Source organism: Hippocampus zosterae, chromosome 12 (assembly GCF_025434085.1).
Source record: "Hippocampus zosterae strain Florida chromosome 12, ASM2543408v3, whole genome shotgun sequence".
Taxonomy (NCBI): Eukaryota; Metazoa; Chordata; class Actinopteri; order Syngnathiformes; family Syngnathidae; genus Hippocampus; species Hippocampus zosterae.
This window is the reverse complement of record NC_067462.1, coordinates 5908946-5923846: the sequence shown is the minus strand read 5'-3', so window position 1 is coordinate 5923846 and position 14901 is coordinate 5908946. Positions and strand designations below refer to the sequence as shown.

At 43.6% G+C, this 14901-nt stretch overlaps 1 protein-coding gene across 4 annotated transcripts in view; it reads left to right on the top strand.

Moving 5' to 3' along the window:
* Positions 1-14901, top strand: part of LOC127611239 (FERM, ARHGEF and pleckstrin domain-containing protein 1-like) — a 45121-nt gene that overhangs the window by 28480 nt on the left and 1740 nt on the right. Inside the window, exons 8-26 of one of the 4 annotated variants that reach the window (XR_007965278.1) lie at positions 257-404; positions 473-568; positions 653-816; positions 940-1008; positions 1086-1161; positions 1441-1639; positions 5240-5427; positions 6034-6123; positions 8115-8248; positions 9187-9268; positions 9342-9579; positions 9972-10102; positions 10184-10252; positions 10753-10842; positions 11084-11166; positions 11244-11356; positions 12224-12387; positions 13468-13595; positions 14415-14522. Coding sequence is in view for 3 of the 4 variants with exons in the window: in XM_052081642.1 (XP_051937602.1) it covers positions 257-404; positions 473-568; positions 653-816; positions 940-1008; positions 1086-1161; positions 1441-1639; positions 5240-5427; positions 6034-6123; positions 8115-8248; positions 9187-9268; positions 9342-9579; positions 9972-10102; positions 10184-10252; positions 10753-10842; positions 11084-11166; positions 11244-11356; positions 12224-12387; positions 14415-14522 (2242 nt within the window). In the remaining variant the exon portion in view is untranslated. The remainder of the gene's footprint in view (positions 1-256; positions 405-472; positions 569-652; positions 817-939; positions 1009-1085; positions 1162-1440; positions 1640-5239; positions 5428-6033; positions 6124-8114; positions 8249-9186; positions 9269-9341; positions 9580-9971; positions 10103-10183; positions 10253-10752; positions 10843-11083; positions 11167-11243; positions 11357-12223; positions 12388-13467; positions 13596-14414; positions 14523-14901) is intronic. The other 3 variants (XM_052081644.1, XM_052081643.1, XM_052081642.1) reach the window with 3 other exon arrangements.

The following is a 14901-nucleotide window of genomic DNA, read 5'->3' as shown; positions in this document are numbered from 1 at the left end:
AGCAGTGGTGCCACGTGAAGATAAGCCGCTCATTAATCACCGAATGCAAGCGGAACGAACGCTTCCTTGCTGATAAGAATTCCGAAAAGTTGCTTCTTCCTTTCACGACAACTTTTCGCAAAATTGCGCATAAACACGGTTGCCCCCCGCATGCCTTCACACGATTGTGCTTACGAATGATGAATGTAACGCTGAAATGTAATTCTTATTTGCAAGTACTGCACACAACTCTTCTGTTGGATTTTTGTGTTGTTAGAGGTCAGACACCGGCCGAATCCGACTTCCAATTGCTGGAAGTGGCGCGCCGCCTGGAGATGTACGGGATTCGTCTCCACCCAGCCAAAGACCGCGAGGGCTCGCGTTTAAGCCTTGCCGTGGCGCACACGGGCGTGCTGGTCCTTCAGGTGGGCTTCACCAAAAATTAGCCCGTCTTTTCGATCCCACGCTCACTTGATTGTATTCATCTCCGTAGGGACACACAAAGATAAACTCTTTCAATTGGTCTAAAATCCGGAAACTGAGCTTCAAGAGGAAACGTTTCCTCATCAAGCTGAGGGCTGATGGGAATGTAAGTTGATTCCCTGAAAGAGATTGTCTGAGAAAAGGCCAAATGTCGCAAATCGTTTGGTGTGTGTGTATGTGTGTACCGCAGAGTACGTATCAAGACACTCTGGAGTTTCTCATGGCCAACAGAGACTGTTGTAAGGCCTTCTGGAAGATCTGCGTGGAGTACCACGCTTTCTTCCGGCTCTTTGAGGAACCCAAACCCAAGCCCAAACCTGTGCTGTTCACACGAGGCTCCTCTTTCAGATTCAGGTAACAAAAGCTCACGTTCCTGAGCTGTGCTCTTCCCCCCCCCCCCTCGGAATGGCTTCAACACCTGTGAATTCGACTCCCCTTCCAAATGGCCTCCCTCAGTGCCTCTGCTTGTCTCCGCAGCGGCCGCACGCAGAAGCAGGTGATTGACTTCGTGAGGGAGTCCGAGTTTAAAAAGCTCCCGTTCGAGAGGTGAAAAGAGTCGGACATTTTTTGATCCGGGCGAGAGCGTGGCCTTTAACACTGACCTTCGACATCCTGTCTGCTAGGAAACACAGTCGAGTCCAGCACAATAGCCGCCTGTCGCCTTTGCCTTCTCCACACTACCAAAAAGTGCCAAAAGAAGTGAGTTTTGTACCCCCTCCCCCCAAAATCGGCATCAAAAATATATTTTGGAACACATTAAGCCACCTCGGGTGATAATTTGATGTTGACCAGTGTGATGTTGGATCTCTTCTCAGCATGTTACAGCGCAACGTCGTTCTGACACAATTCTAAATGTGGAATTGCTTGTGTCTATTATTGTCTCTTAAAAATCCAAAGTGCGCAAAAGATGAACCAGATGTAACGGGGGTTCACTGTACAAGCTTTTAGCATCAATAATTGAAGCCACTCCAATTCCAGAGCGGTGCTCTCGGCGACCGAGTTGACGCTCCTTCGCAGCACCAGTGGAAGGAGTCGGCGCTGGTGAGTTCACAAGAAACACCCGAGGCCCCGGCGAGCCCGGCTCAGCAGAACAGCGGCAACGAGGACAGATCGCCGTCCGGGAAGGAGGAGACGAGAGGCTCCACTCGGCCGACTCACCTCGAACAACTGGCAACAGGTTCAGCTTTTCAAGGCGGCTGCTTTTCTACCTGCTCTGAAAAAGATTCTAATGTCGGCATGGACCTGGTTGGTTGGACTCAGAGCTACATGCAGCAGGTTGCGTTTCGGCATGCTTTAGACTCGAGAAGCATGAATGGGCCTGTGGAGGTCCACCAGGAGGAGTTTCAGGGTAGTATGAAGTATAGGAAGCACTCAAGTCCTTCGGAACCATCGCGTGTTATGATTCCTGAGATGGGCGTTCCCGCCATGCTTAGGCCACAAAGTAGAGTTAAACACAGCAGTAGTCCCGTCATGTTCCAACATGGAACCGGCTCACCGGTTGCACCCACCAGTCCCGTTATGGGCACTTTCTGTCCATCTGGATTCATCAGTCACGCTGAGCAAAATGGCTATGCGAGCACCGAAGCCACCGTAATCCGTTCGCATCGCTCTCGGAAGCACCACAAAGCCAAGCACCGCCCTCACGCCAACCTAAATCCCGCGACTTCCCATCCCGGGCGAGAATCGCAACCCGTGCTGTCTCATGCCGAGCGAATGGCTGCTCTGGAGCGCCGCATGCTAGCCAATGGGCTCTCGGCGCCAGGCAAAACTAAGGCCGGTCCGGGGCGTAAACGCCAGACCGGAGTCGCACACGTGGGGGCGGTTCAGATGAGCGAAGGTTGTAACACAAGTGCTTCAGAGTCCAGTGAGTCTGAAGTGGAGGTCAACAGGGGGGGTGGCAACAGCCAGCTTGTGTGTGGGGATCATGTTGAGGCCACTTCAGCCATACCGAGAAACAAGTTTTCCTTCGGTAGCCTCCAGCTGGATGAGGAAGCGGACGAGGACGCTTGCCACACCTTCAGCGATGACGAGAGCTTTCAGATAATCAACGGCAAGTCTAAAAAATAAAAGCAGGCTCCCAAACTTGACTGAGCCAAGGTACTTTTTTGTCTTCACAGTTTCCATTCTTTCTGTAGTTGCGCACTGGAGACGATTAATTTTCCCAGAGATTTTTTGTTTCCTTTTTAACTCATTCATTACCAGCCAATTCTCGACCGAATCTGAAAAGACGTTTAAAAACGTCTTTGGGAGTCAAAGAGTTAAACGGTCCCAGAGAATCACAAGTGCCATGTTAAGATTGAACGGGATTGAGTACACCAGAGACTTTTGGCAGCGACGTTCAGAACAAAGTCTGCAATGATGTTTGAAGACCTGTTGAATGTTGGGTTTATCGATATGCCTTATGACTTTAAAATAAGGGAAGGAAAAAACGAAAAGCATTGATATCTTTGGATATTTCTTTCAAGTGAGCCTCATGCTCAATAGAAACTAACTGGCTAATGTCATCGTTCTGTTTGGATGTAGATCCTCTCGAGTAACATGTGACTATGCAATGCTAATTAGAACCTAGCATGACCAATAATGTCACAATGATTTACTTTGTGAATTCACGAAAAAAAGCAGAAAATGGTGGTACTCGGCGTGCCCAGTTTTGCCGTTTCCTTGGAGTTGAGCTGTCGATTGTGCATGTGTGCGAACTAAAAGCATAATTGTGGTCTGGCATGGCACTAGATACAAGACAGGTCCTTAAAAAAAAATTGCTACAGTTTAACAGAGCACCATAAAGTCACTGGAGTCTCATTTCGGTACACTGGTAAAGTCTTAATTTGTTCCGGTCCAAGAAGCAACATTTCTATAAAAGCTACGTGATAGTGAAATTGTATGGAGCTGCGTGGTTCCTGTATTCACTTTCGCGGCGAAGAACATTTTTTTGTATTCGGCTCGTGTTTGGGATCTCATTAGATTGTGCACATGTAGCTCGGGATGTAACCCGTGTGTACATTCCATGAGATACCAATGGTGGCCTGATCAGACTGTCGTTTACTCCTTGAACGGAGTATTCAACAAATCGTTTCGAGGTACGCTAGGTAGCTAGCTTCGTTGTCCACAATGCACTTTGTTGTCATCTTTGGTCATCTTTCTGCTTCGAGGGCGCTTTGGTCTGCTTGTTGACTTTCTATTGTGTGTCCTGTTTTTATTTTTGTTTTTTTTTTACTTTTACCTTTCTATGCTCTTCTCATTTTGCATGAAACTGTTGTCTATCTCCCCCCCCACCCCCACACTCAAGCTTTCTTTCACTTTGTGGTAATCAAAAATTTCTCAATTCTGCAATGAATCCCAATGATGCAGCTATGTTGTTTCATTTTTGGAATTCTTGTAAACCTGCGGAACTTATTTGCGACTAGACCAGTGCACTTTTACAATTTTTTTTTTAATGTGTGTGTGATGCGCACAAAATCATATTCATGATGGGATTTGAGCTTTGTGCTATGTTTGTGGGGACTCGTTTCATGTTTCTCTTCTTTGCTTGCACTGTAATTGGAGCATCTGGTCATTTTCAACACATTTTGTTCATGTGAATATGTTCTTGAAAATGTGTTACAGGCTGAAAGTTTGTTGCATGAATTCACTCCCTTTTTTCTCTCCTCCTCCCTTGCACTTGCTCCCAACCTTCACTGTTGTGTTTATGTGCTGCTCATCTTTTTGCATGAATCTCTTCTGTTTATATGAAAGTCAATAAAAAGAAGGCTTTTCTGAAGTCAGATCGCAGAATTATTTTTGCGTTTTGTCTCCTTTCATCCTCCCTCTTGTTTTGTAGTAGCGCTTCCTAAGGGGCATCTTGAACACTCAGTCTCTGCAATTTTCTATGGTTTTCGTCGTGGCAATCTGTGCTCACTGTTGTGGTGTCCCTAGATGAGAACTTACTGATCCGTTCCAGGAATTGTATCAAACTGCTGCCTGTGCAAAGATACAAATGACTATTTCTGTGGCATTGTATATAAATTAGGCGGCCCGGTAGTCCAGTGGTTAGCACGTCGGCTTCACAGTGCAGAGGTACCGGGTTCGATTCCAGCTCCGGCCTCCCTGTGTGGAGTTTGCATGTTCTCCCTGGGCCTGCGTGGGTTTTCTCCGGGTGCTCCGGTTTCCTCCCACATTCCAAAAATATGCATGGCAGGCTGATTGAACACTCTAAATTGTCCCTAGGTGTGAGTGTGGGCGTGGATGGTTGTTCTTCTCTGTGTGCCCTGCGATTGGCTGGCAACCGATTCAGGGTGTCCCCCGCCTACTGCCCGAAGACGGCTGGGATAGGCTCCAGCACCCCCCGCGACCCTAGTGAGGATCAAGCGGTACGGAAGATAAATGAATGAATGTATATAAATTAAGTTGCGGGGCAGAATTTTTGATACCACTCATACAATGGCTTTCGTTAGATTGTGCGGGTGAACCTAATGTTGTGTCCCATGTGTGTAGTCTTTCTGCAGTATGGTTTTTTTTTTTTTGTTGTTGTTGCACAAAGCCTGCCGGTGCCGTCTGGACGACAGAGTGAGTCACTTCTTGATGGCAGATGCTTCAGCGATCTTTTTAGCAAGGGAATCCTTTCCAGCTCCCTCAAATAGATTCTGTCAATAACTGTCACTTGCTCTTTTTCCCCCGAGCCGTATTGAGTTACAAACTCCTACAATTTAATTAACCAAGTGCACACGAGGCAGCCATGACAAATCATTTAGCCCGTGTCTACCCATTGCTGAGTTTTCACCCCTCTCTTTCTTTCTAATAGGAGCGCTGACAAACAGTCCCTACCTGTCCACGTCCTCCGGCCACTCGCACGGTCTGCTTAACGGCCAGACGGCTCTGGAAGTGGGCAGTCACAGTCCCGACGTCCGTCAACCTTCGCCTCTCACCAGCCCCCTCCTCAACGACGCTTGCAGCATTCGTACCGATGATGAAGATGAGGTGCGGCGGAAGGTTTGTGCTTTATGCAAATCAAGCAGCAATTTGAAAAAGACTGCACAAACCAGAGCTAGAATGATTTTTGACATTAATGAACTACAGTCTGGGTTGCACAATTTCTCGTGCAGTTTATCAAATCAATGTAAAATAAAAATACAATAAAAGATATGAATCATATAAAGTGTCATGACTGGACGGACTGTAGTACAGCATGAGTGCTTTTAGGGGGCATGACCTAGAAAGTGACATCCAGAGCGAGAATCGGGTCGGGCGGTTATTTCAGTGTGAGCGTCTGGATCTGAGGTGTGGCCTACCACAGCTCCTTGCGTGTGTTTTCATTTTGCATTTTTGTTTGACTCTCCCGTTTAAGAAGCAGCCCACGTGTGAGTCCATATAGACCCTTCATTGCCGACGAAGCGACAGCTCTTCGTAAACGGCACATACAAAACAAAAATATTGAATTCAATTGTAGAATGTCTTGCGTTTAGAGTGCCACGTTGTCCGCAACGATGCATTTGTAGGACTACAGAATACAAAGATGGTTCAAACACTTTTTTTTTTACCCCTAGCCTAGTTTTGGGGGTACATTCCATTTATTCTTTTTGTTTGATGCCTTGGCAGAGGTTCCCCACTGACAAGGCCTACTTCATCGCCAAAGAGTTGCTGACCACAGAGAGGACGTACGTCAAAGACCTGGAGGTGGTGACTGTGGTAAGATGACTCCGGGGGGCCGCTGCCCTGAAGTGTCGCCTTACTGTTTGTTTTCTCATCGAAGCACACATCGATTAGCCGGGTTAGCTGCTCCATCGCGGAGCATCCGCCAGCCAGGACGTTGAGGCATGCGGTGATACGGGTAGATTTAGAAAAATTACATTTTTGTACCCATTGGCCACGCCACACACTCGGAAGTCTCTAAATCGCTCAAGGCCGCTGATGCGTCACCGTTTCTGTTGTTTCTGTTTCTAAAGAGATTCACACAAGCTCTGCCCGCCTATCTCAGACTTTATGTAGATTTCACGCGTCAGTCCAAGCATGAAAATTGTTGATTCAGCCAAAGAGCACCCGACGTTTACAACTTTAGGTACGTCTCGAGGACATCGAAGGACATCCGATCCAAATGTTGTCTTTAAGGTTACTTTTATTTTATTATTGCTGTTGCAGTTTGCAGATGGTGTGTAGGGTTGTAGAATTCTCTTCAGTCATTTGGCCAGTTCCAGCTGACTTTGGGGAAAAATGCAGAGTAAAAAAAAAGATTTATTGTGATTGTGTAATTGAGAAATTAAGGAGGTGGAAATACAGATGGAGATACCTTCAGACAGGCGTGACCCGACTTGCAAATTTTAACTGTATTTTATTTTATGCAATATTGACAGTGTTATTTTTCTTATTAAAAACCCCATTTATGTCGGATTTTTGGGAGGCCGAAATTAATTAATGGCATTTCCATTCAATTCAATAGGAAAGTATGATTTGAGTGTTTTAAGTTATGAGCCCGATCACGGAAGGAATTAAACTAAAGCATCACTGATCTCAAATGTAAGGAGTAGAAGTACCTGAAAAATCTACATACTGTATGCACATGACAAAGTATTTTTACTTTTCACCAATGATCGTATTGAAAAAGAAAATAAAAGAAAACTCGGTATGATGCGCCGACCTCCTCTTAGTTGGTGTTGGTGTTCCTAATGTGAAGTTGTGCTTCTACATGGATAATTCCCTCTTCCTTGACACTTTTATCACCTGGCTATCTCCAGCAAAAAGTCTCTCCTATCTCATAAATATTTGGGTTGGCTTGTGTCCCATCTTTTTTTTTTCCCCAGCCATGCGCGCCCATCTCTCGAAATCCCTCCAGTCGTCGGCAGCTTGTGAAGTCATTTGAACCCAGCTGGTGCACTTCACACCAAAAGACTCAAGTCCTTTTTTCAAAAGCTTTTAATAAAGCTCTTCTCTTGCCCGTCCGCGTTTCAATTTTGCTTTTATGAAACTGATTGTAATCCCACCCCAAGAGGAAATTTGAATTACACTCTACTGTGTAAGCTCTTGTCCAACTCGATGATGGTTTTGGAGCATGAGTGATTGATTACATTTTTTTTTTAATTCGCTGCATGCCAGTTGAAGGACTCAAATGTTGTCCACAACATTGTTAACCACAAACTCGACCCACCGTGTTTGTGAATATTTATTTAAAAAGAACCTGATGAAAGAGCCTATCATCCAATGTTGAATGGAATTTTTATCTGTGCATATTTTGGCTGAAAAGGATCTAAGAAAGTGGCAAAAGAGTCAGACGCATGAAGTTGAATCCCAAATTATTCATGCCGTTTCTCAGTACAAGCACACGCAATGTTCGAAATGTATCATTTGATTCGAATGTTCTAGATTAGGCTTCATCAGGATCCGTGAGAAGGGTGCAGAATTTGGTGGTTCCTCAAAATTGTGCAGGATGTAAATAATTTTCCATATGACATTTTCATTCAGATCTCCAACACGTCTTGCGGTGACACTTTAATTTCCAACTCTAGGGTTCAACAAATAATTCATCAACTTCATTCAAAATATCAATGGGTATTAATAATTTAGGTTTCAACATCTTTTGCTCTCATTTTTTTTCCTGTTCTGAATTCTGACATTGTTTCCATTTCGAATTGACAGGAGAGAAAAAAATGTCCTCAGTTTTCTTCTTTTTGTCGGTGTGTCATCAGTCTTTCCAGAACGTCGTGGGACAGGAAGAGGACACTCCGGATTCCCTCAAGAAAGCCATTTTCTCCACGCTTGAGCCGCTGCACAGGTTTCACACGGGTTTTCTCAGGGAGTTGGAGCAGAGGCTGGCTTTGTGGTAAGACTCTTTTCACACCCTGACATTAAAAACAAACCAAAAAAAACACATGCAACATTTTTTTTGGGGGGGGGGTTGGGTTGAGTTTAATCGTTGCTTTCATGACAGCAGGAGCCACTATCGCCATGGCAACAGTCATGCTGCACGAAGCAGACGATTTCTCGCCGTCGGGTTTCGGCTCTCTGATTTCTTTTAATGATGTTGTGCTGTCCCCAAAATACAAGATACTGACTCACGGCCATGTGCTAAGACAGCATGGCTTTCAGATCTGTCGTCTTTTTTTTTCATTTTAGCTTATTCTTTTGTGAATCTATACTCCAGATGGAATCTTATAAGAAACTGCTGATAGGATGTGACGCACACACAAGTAACATGTGCTACTTTAGATGGACAAAGGTTACGGACCACCGAGACATTAATTCAACAGGAACATGAAAGTCAAATTACTTAAACGTCACTGTTTCATGATCTCTTTCCCCATAAAGTTAGAAGAAAATAATTAATTTGTCGTGATTGATTACTTAACTGATTAATAATTTCATGGTTCCATCTGTTTCGATAACGCTGGTCCGTATCAGGGTTGCAGGTGAACTGGGGTCTCACAGAAATGGGGTATGCCCTGGATTGGTGGCCAGTCAGTTGCAGGGACCATATAAACAAAAAAAATAATTCACGTTCACATTCATGGACAATTTAGTCTTCAGTGACGCCCAGCGCGACCCTTGTGCGGATAAGGAGATGGGGAAAATGGATGGATGGCCGATTTCCCTCCTGTGCTGTCTTTTAAAGCCTGTGCTCAAAAGCGACACCTTGTGGCTAACTCGTTTCTTTGAACCATCCAGCTTCATGGATTTCTCCAGATTTTTTTTTTTCTTAAATTACCATCAATGGAATCCTGTGAATGACTAAATAACGGTGCCAATGTTTATGTCTTCTAGGGAAGGGCGTTCCAATGCTCACATTAAAGGAGACTACCAGCGCATTGGAGATGTCATTCTGAATAACCTACAAGGCTTAAAGGTTTGATTAATTCGACTGTATCATCTCCATATGAATGTACTCGCGCCTCATTAACACTCAACTCCATCCACAGCCCCTGACGGTCAACCTGCATAAACAGGGTGACACCCTGACGGAGCTGGAGAAGGCGTGCAGGGCGTCACGCAGGTTAGAAGGCCTCTGCCGGGACTTTGAGCTGCAGAAGGTGTGCTACGTGCCGCTCAACGTCTTCATCCTGCGCCCTCTGCACCGCCTCGTGCATTACAAGCACATCCTGGAGCGTCTGTGCAAACATTACCCGGCGACTCATGTGGACTTCAGGGACTGCAGAGGTAACGCATCTGTAACAAAATAAATAAAAATTCGGAAGCTACACAGAACATAGGGCTATTTATTCCATTTAATCGGAATGATAAACTTTATTTTAGGATGTTGGCTATGACTATGAATGAAATATTTTTTAGTTTGGACTATGAGCTCTATTAAAAATTTGAGCCAATAGCACTATGCACCCGATTAGTTTAAAATCATTTAAAAGTGTCGAATATATTTGGTCCCTAAAGTATCCAATGATTTGTTAACTCTTTGCGGGGTGTTTCTAATCAAACTTAAGCACAGTTAAATAAAGTGTGGATGTGTTTTAGTATTTTTGGGGGACAGAAAATCCTCCGTTGTGTTAAAATATCAATTGTAATGACGGTCGCGCCCCCTGTTCGGTATGCAGCTGCCCTGGCGGACGTGTCCGAAGTGGTGGAGCAGCTCCAGGGCAGCATTGTGAAAATGGAGAACTTCCAGAAGCTGTTGGAGCTAAAGAAGGATCTGATTGGTGTAGACAATCTTGTTGTTCCGGGTCGGGTAAGTCGGAATTCATCCACAGTAATTTTGTTTTGTTTTGTTCCTGATTAAATTGGTTTAATTTTTTTTTTTCTTCAATAGGAGTTCATCAGGTTTGGCTGCCTTAGCAAGCTGTCTGGAAAAGGCCTACAGCAACGAATGTTTTTCTTGGTAACGCCTCATTTTTTTCTGATTGGATCTGAGTTACTAGCTTAATTAGAGTTTCTAATGAAAGCAAAAAAACCCCAAAAAACATAATATATATATATATATATATATATATATATATATATATATATATATATATATATATATATATATTTTTTTTTTTTAATTAAAAATGATTTAAAAGTTAGTATTCTTCGGAGCTCCACAGGTGAGCAAAAATCTTAAATGTTTTTTTAATATATTTTTATATAAAATATTATATATTAAATATATAAATAATAAATATATATATATATATAAATAAATATATAAAAATAGATTTATATATTTTTATGTTATTTTTATTTTTGATGCACTAAAGTGCTCTGTATACAGAATAAGTTTCCATTTGATTGATTAAAAAGAAAATGAAAGAAAAAAATTATGAACATGTTTCAAAGTTGCTTAATTTTTTAAAGTGTGCAATTGTTGGTATTTCATTTTCTGTGCTTCTGTGATTACAGTTCAACGACATCATTTTGTACAGCAGTCGAGGGATGACGGCAACCAATCAGTTCAAAGTTCACGGACAACTGCCGCTCCATGGCATGACGGTGAATCTCTCTTCATTGGACACAAAGTGTCATTCGTGGAAATACGCAGCATCAAACGTCACAAACAGCAGCTCTGTTAGACAAACAAAAAACACACATTGAAAGCAAACACACTTGGGTTTTTAGGACAACCGCATGATGTTTAATCCTCCCTCGTGCAATCTCTCCTTTTCCCCATCTATTTTGGTCCCCGCTGTCCTACTTACTGCCACCCATCCTCTGCCTGTGTTTCTCCTTCCAGATCCGAGAGAGTGAAGATGAGTGGGGTGTTCCTCACGCCTTCACTTTGGTTAGCCAGCGGCAGTCTGTGGTGGTTGCAGCCAGGTAAGATCAGAAGTGCTCGGCAGCACGTACGCATTCCACTAGTGGTTTGATTCTATTTTGTGTATTCCTCCCTGCAGTTCTCTGTCTGAAATGGAAAAGTGGATGGAGGACATTGAGATGGCGGTAGAAATGGCAAAATTCAACAACGGGCCTTCTTCTGATCTTATGAGCTGCAAGCTAACTGACAGCAGTAAGTTAACACGCACCACGAACATTGACAAGGATTTTTCTCTTTTTTTCTTCTGTGGACCGACTAAATAATCAGTCCTCTCTTTGAATATTGTTTAAAATGGAAAGGGAGACTCTCTCTGATGTAGCTTGACTTCCTCAAACCTCATGTTGCTCTTCAAGCCACGACGTGAATCATTTTAGACTGATTCAACAGCGCCTCTGCTGGTTGCAGCTAAGTAGTGCACTTCATGCTTTGAGAAGCATTAAATCAGTTTTCTACCCCCAATTTTTTAAATCAAATAAATGTTGTTGCTAATTTTGTCCACCGGAGGGCAAACTGAGCACCACTGAAACGACGATAGTAATTGTAAAATTGGCTGTTACGCAACATATGAGGTCTGATTGTGATGCACTAATGAAGGCTAAAATGATGGCAAGTTTCAGGAGCAAAGTCAGCCTACGTCATCTAAAAAAAAAAACATATATTGGAAAATATCAGTTCAAAAGAGATTGATTTGGAGGAAGCCTTTTATGTTTTTAATCATGCACTGCCATAGCTTGCTTGTATTTTTTTGTCTACATTACAAGGTAGGTGGGACAAGTTGCCCCCTCGTTCTCATTTGGAATTTCTATGGTGTTATTTGAGGTTGTCAAGTTTTTTTTTTCAATTTGTCATTTCAAAACGATTTCATTTTCAAAAAAGGTACACATGGTGTACACTGCCACTCTCTGAATGTTGCACGTGCGAACACTAACTCATAACATTGTTGTATTTGCGCTCCTTCTTGTGAAGAAACATTGTCTACTCTCTAGCTTTCTTCTCTCCAAGTCGTTCCCCTCGCGCAGCTACAAATGTCTCGCAGTAACATCCTCCCGACCTTCCCAGAATGTCCAGAGGAGTTGTCAGCAGAAGGGGAGTCCGAAGAAGACACGATGACGTCGCACACCTCCCCGGAGAGGGCCGCCTCTCACCGCGGTAATACTATGGTGCACGTGTGCTGGCACAGGAACACCAGCGTGGCCATGGTGGATTTTAGCATAGCTGTGGAGGTACCGGAACAAACGTCGAGCTCCGAGCTAACTCCACCACGAACTCTCTCGCCTCCGCCTCGCTTACTGTTCTCCGTTTCTCCGTGTTTGATTGACATGTGTGGATTCATGCAGGGATTTTCCAGGGCGATCAGTATCCTCACGCGCCAGTCAGTCTAAAAGTTCATATTATTGCTGGGTAGGGACAAAAATTATTATTTTTTTTGACAGGAAGTCAGTTTACTTGCTCGTACAGTATAAGTCATACATTAATTGCACTAGCGCCACCCCCAAAAATATTTATTATTATTAAAATTATTCTTATTATTTTCAACACCACTTCATCCTGAACAGGGTCGCGCGGATGTTGAATACCGTATATAATATAATAATATAATCTATCATTGGTTTGTTTGGTTTTTTTGGTGGGGGGGCGGTGAGAATGAAGTTCTTCTTTAATGACAACCACATACAAGGAACATTTTAATAAACTAGTTTCAGGGTTTAAAACAGCTACATTGTTGCAATAAATATTTCTGAAGTTTCAATCATGTCAATTCTTCGATTAAAGAATGGAAGCAGGCCATACTTTGCCCAGACGGTTTTAAACACTAAACGTTGCCGCATACAACCCCTCGTCTGATTCTGTCTTAGTCGAGATTCCGATGGGCAATAATTGTTGAGAGCGTTTCTCTTTCAACGTGAGGATATTGTTCACTCCGAGCTGCGTGAAATCCCCGTCGATGTTCACAGATGGCTGCCCTTAATTTTCCCTTTTCTCTCCAGCCTCACTCCCCCACTCGTCGCAAACTCTCTTGGTCTATAAAAAGATGTTTTGGGAGTGGCAATCCTTTGCCGCATCCCTGGTTGAGCTCTTCCTCTGTGACACCCCCCTCAACCCGTGACGAACGTCCTCTTCACAGCTTTGCCTGGGTGTCGCCGCCCTTTTAGCTATTGACCCTTACACCTGCATGCCTTTGCTTCACCTACTTCGTCTTTGTGTTTCTGTCCTACCTCCCTGCCTCCCTGTCTGTTGTTTCTCTTCCTAACCCCCGCCCCTCCCCCCCATCCCATCTGTGCGTCCCCCCCCCGCCACACTAGAGGGCCCTAGTCCAGTCAGTGAGAATAAGGTGGGGCCGCGCTGTGGCCAGGGAGCCGTGCCTCTGTGTGTTATCTGCTGGTACAGAGTACAGAGCCTCTCCTTTAGTGAAGCCCGCAGAAGTCTAGAGGTAAAAAAAAGCCAGGAGGACAGCACGGGTCACTTTGGGTTCATTGAGAAGAGCATGAGGCACACCTGCACAACCGAAAGCAATATTTGTGCGACCTTTATTGAGCCCTAATTTTCGCTTCCGGATGGAATTGCTGGAGTGAAGAAAATACATTGTAACCATTACGGGTGGACTTAATTTGATCTTTTGTCAACTTGTCTTGACATTCAATCTTTCAGTCGAATAAAGTGAACTTTTAGGGTGAATACATTTCCGGTTTGTGCTGAAATTTCACCCCCAAAACCAGAGATCACAACGGCTAAAATCAGTTTCTCTTATTTTGCTATTTATACACAGTAAATTTCGTGGAGTACCGGTACTTTTGACTCTAAAAAGACGACCGGTATATTTGGTTCCAGTCTAAAGAGAGTCAAATTTCTGAGTAAAATATCCAGAGTACATTTTACACACAAAAAACATTTAAGCATTGTTGACTTTAAAGTTTATTTATTTTTAATCAGCACATGCTTTGGATCTTATTGGCTTGTGCAGGTGTCCCTAATGAAGTGGCCGTTAAATGGAAGCATGAAATTTCATCTACAGCAGTATTTCGGTGGAAGGGAGAGATATAAACACCATTTTTTTTAAATGAAGAAATTAAATGAAACCGCTGCTTTATCTTCAGTTAGTCTCAAATTTGATCACATCGGTATTCAAAAAGTCAAATAATGATGCATTATCATATAATGGACTGACCTGTTAGTCTAAGCAAGTTAACAATAAAATATGGGAAGCAAAGTAGATTTCCTCATCCCTAATTCCATTTGTGATGTTTCCTAGAACCAGCTATCGGGCAACCTATTGCGGAAATTCAAGAACAGCAACGGCTGGCAGAAGCTGTGGGTGGTCTTCACCAACTTCAGCCTGTTTTTCTACAAGTCCCACCAGGTGATGACCTCACTCCCTCCATCTACTCCCTGCACGCCCCTTTTCATTTCTCAGCCAACGGTTTGATCCTCCTACTCCTGAAAGTCAAATGCTTTGTAGATTGTTGACCTCAGTTGCTGTCAACGCGTGAGCCAAAACATTTTCCATCAGACTTTTCTAGTTGACGTTAGCAAACTAGTAGGACGACACAAATAAGCAGTTGAACTTGTTGGTCATTTTCAAAACCACACCACGTAAATGTCAAAGGCTTCAACCAAAAACGCAAATCCTGTTTTTCCTGATAAGGATCGCGGATTCTTTACCTTTGTGGTTCAGTGGCACTTCTTGAGGAAAAAAAAAAATGAGGTCGGCTTGTTGTAGTTCCAGTTAGCCACCTAAA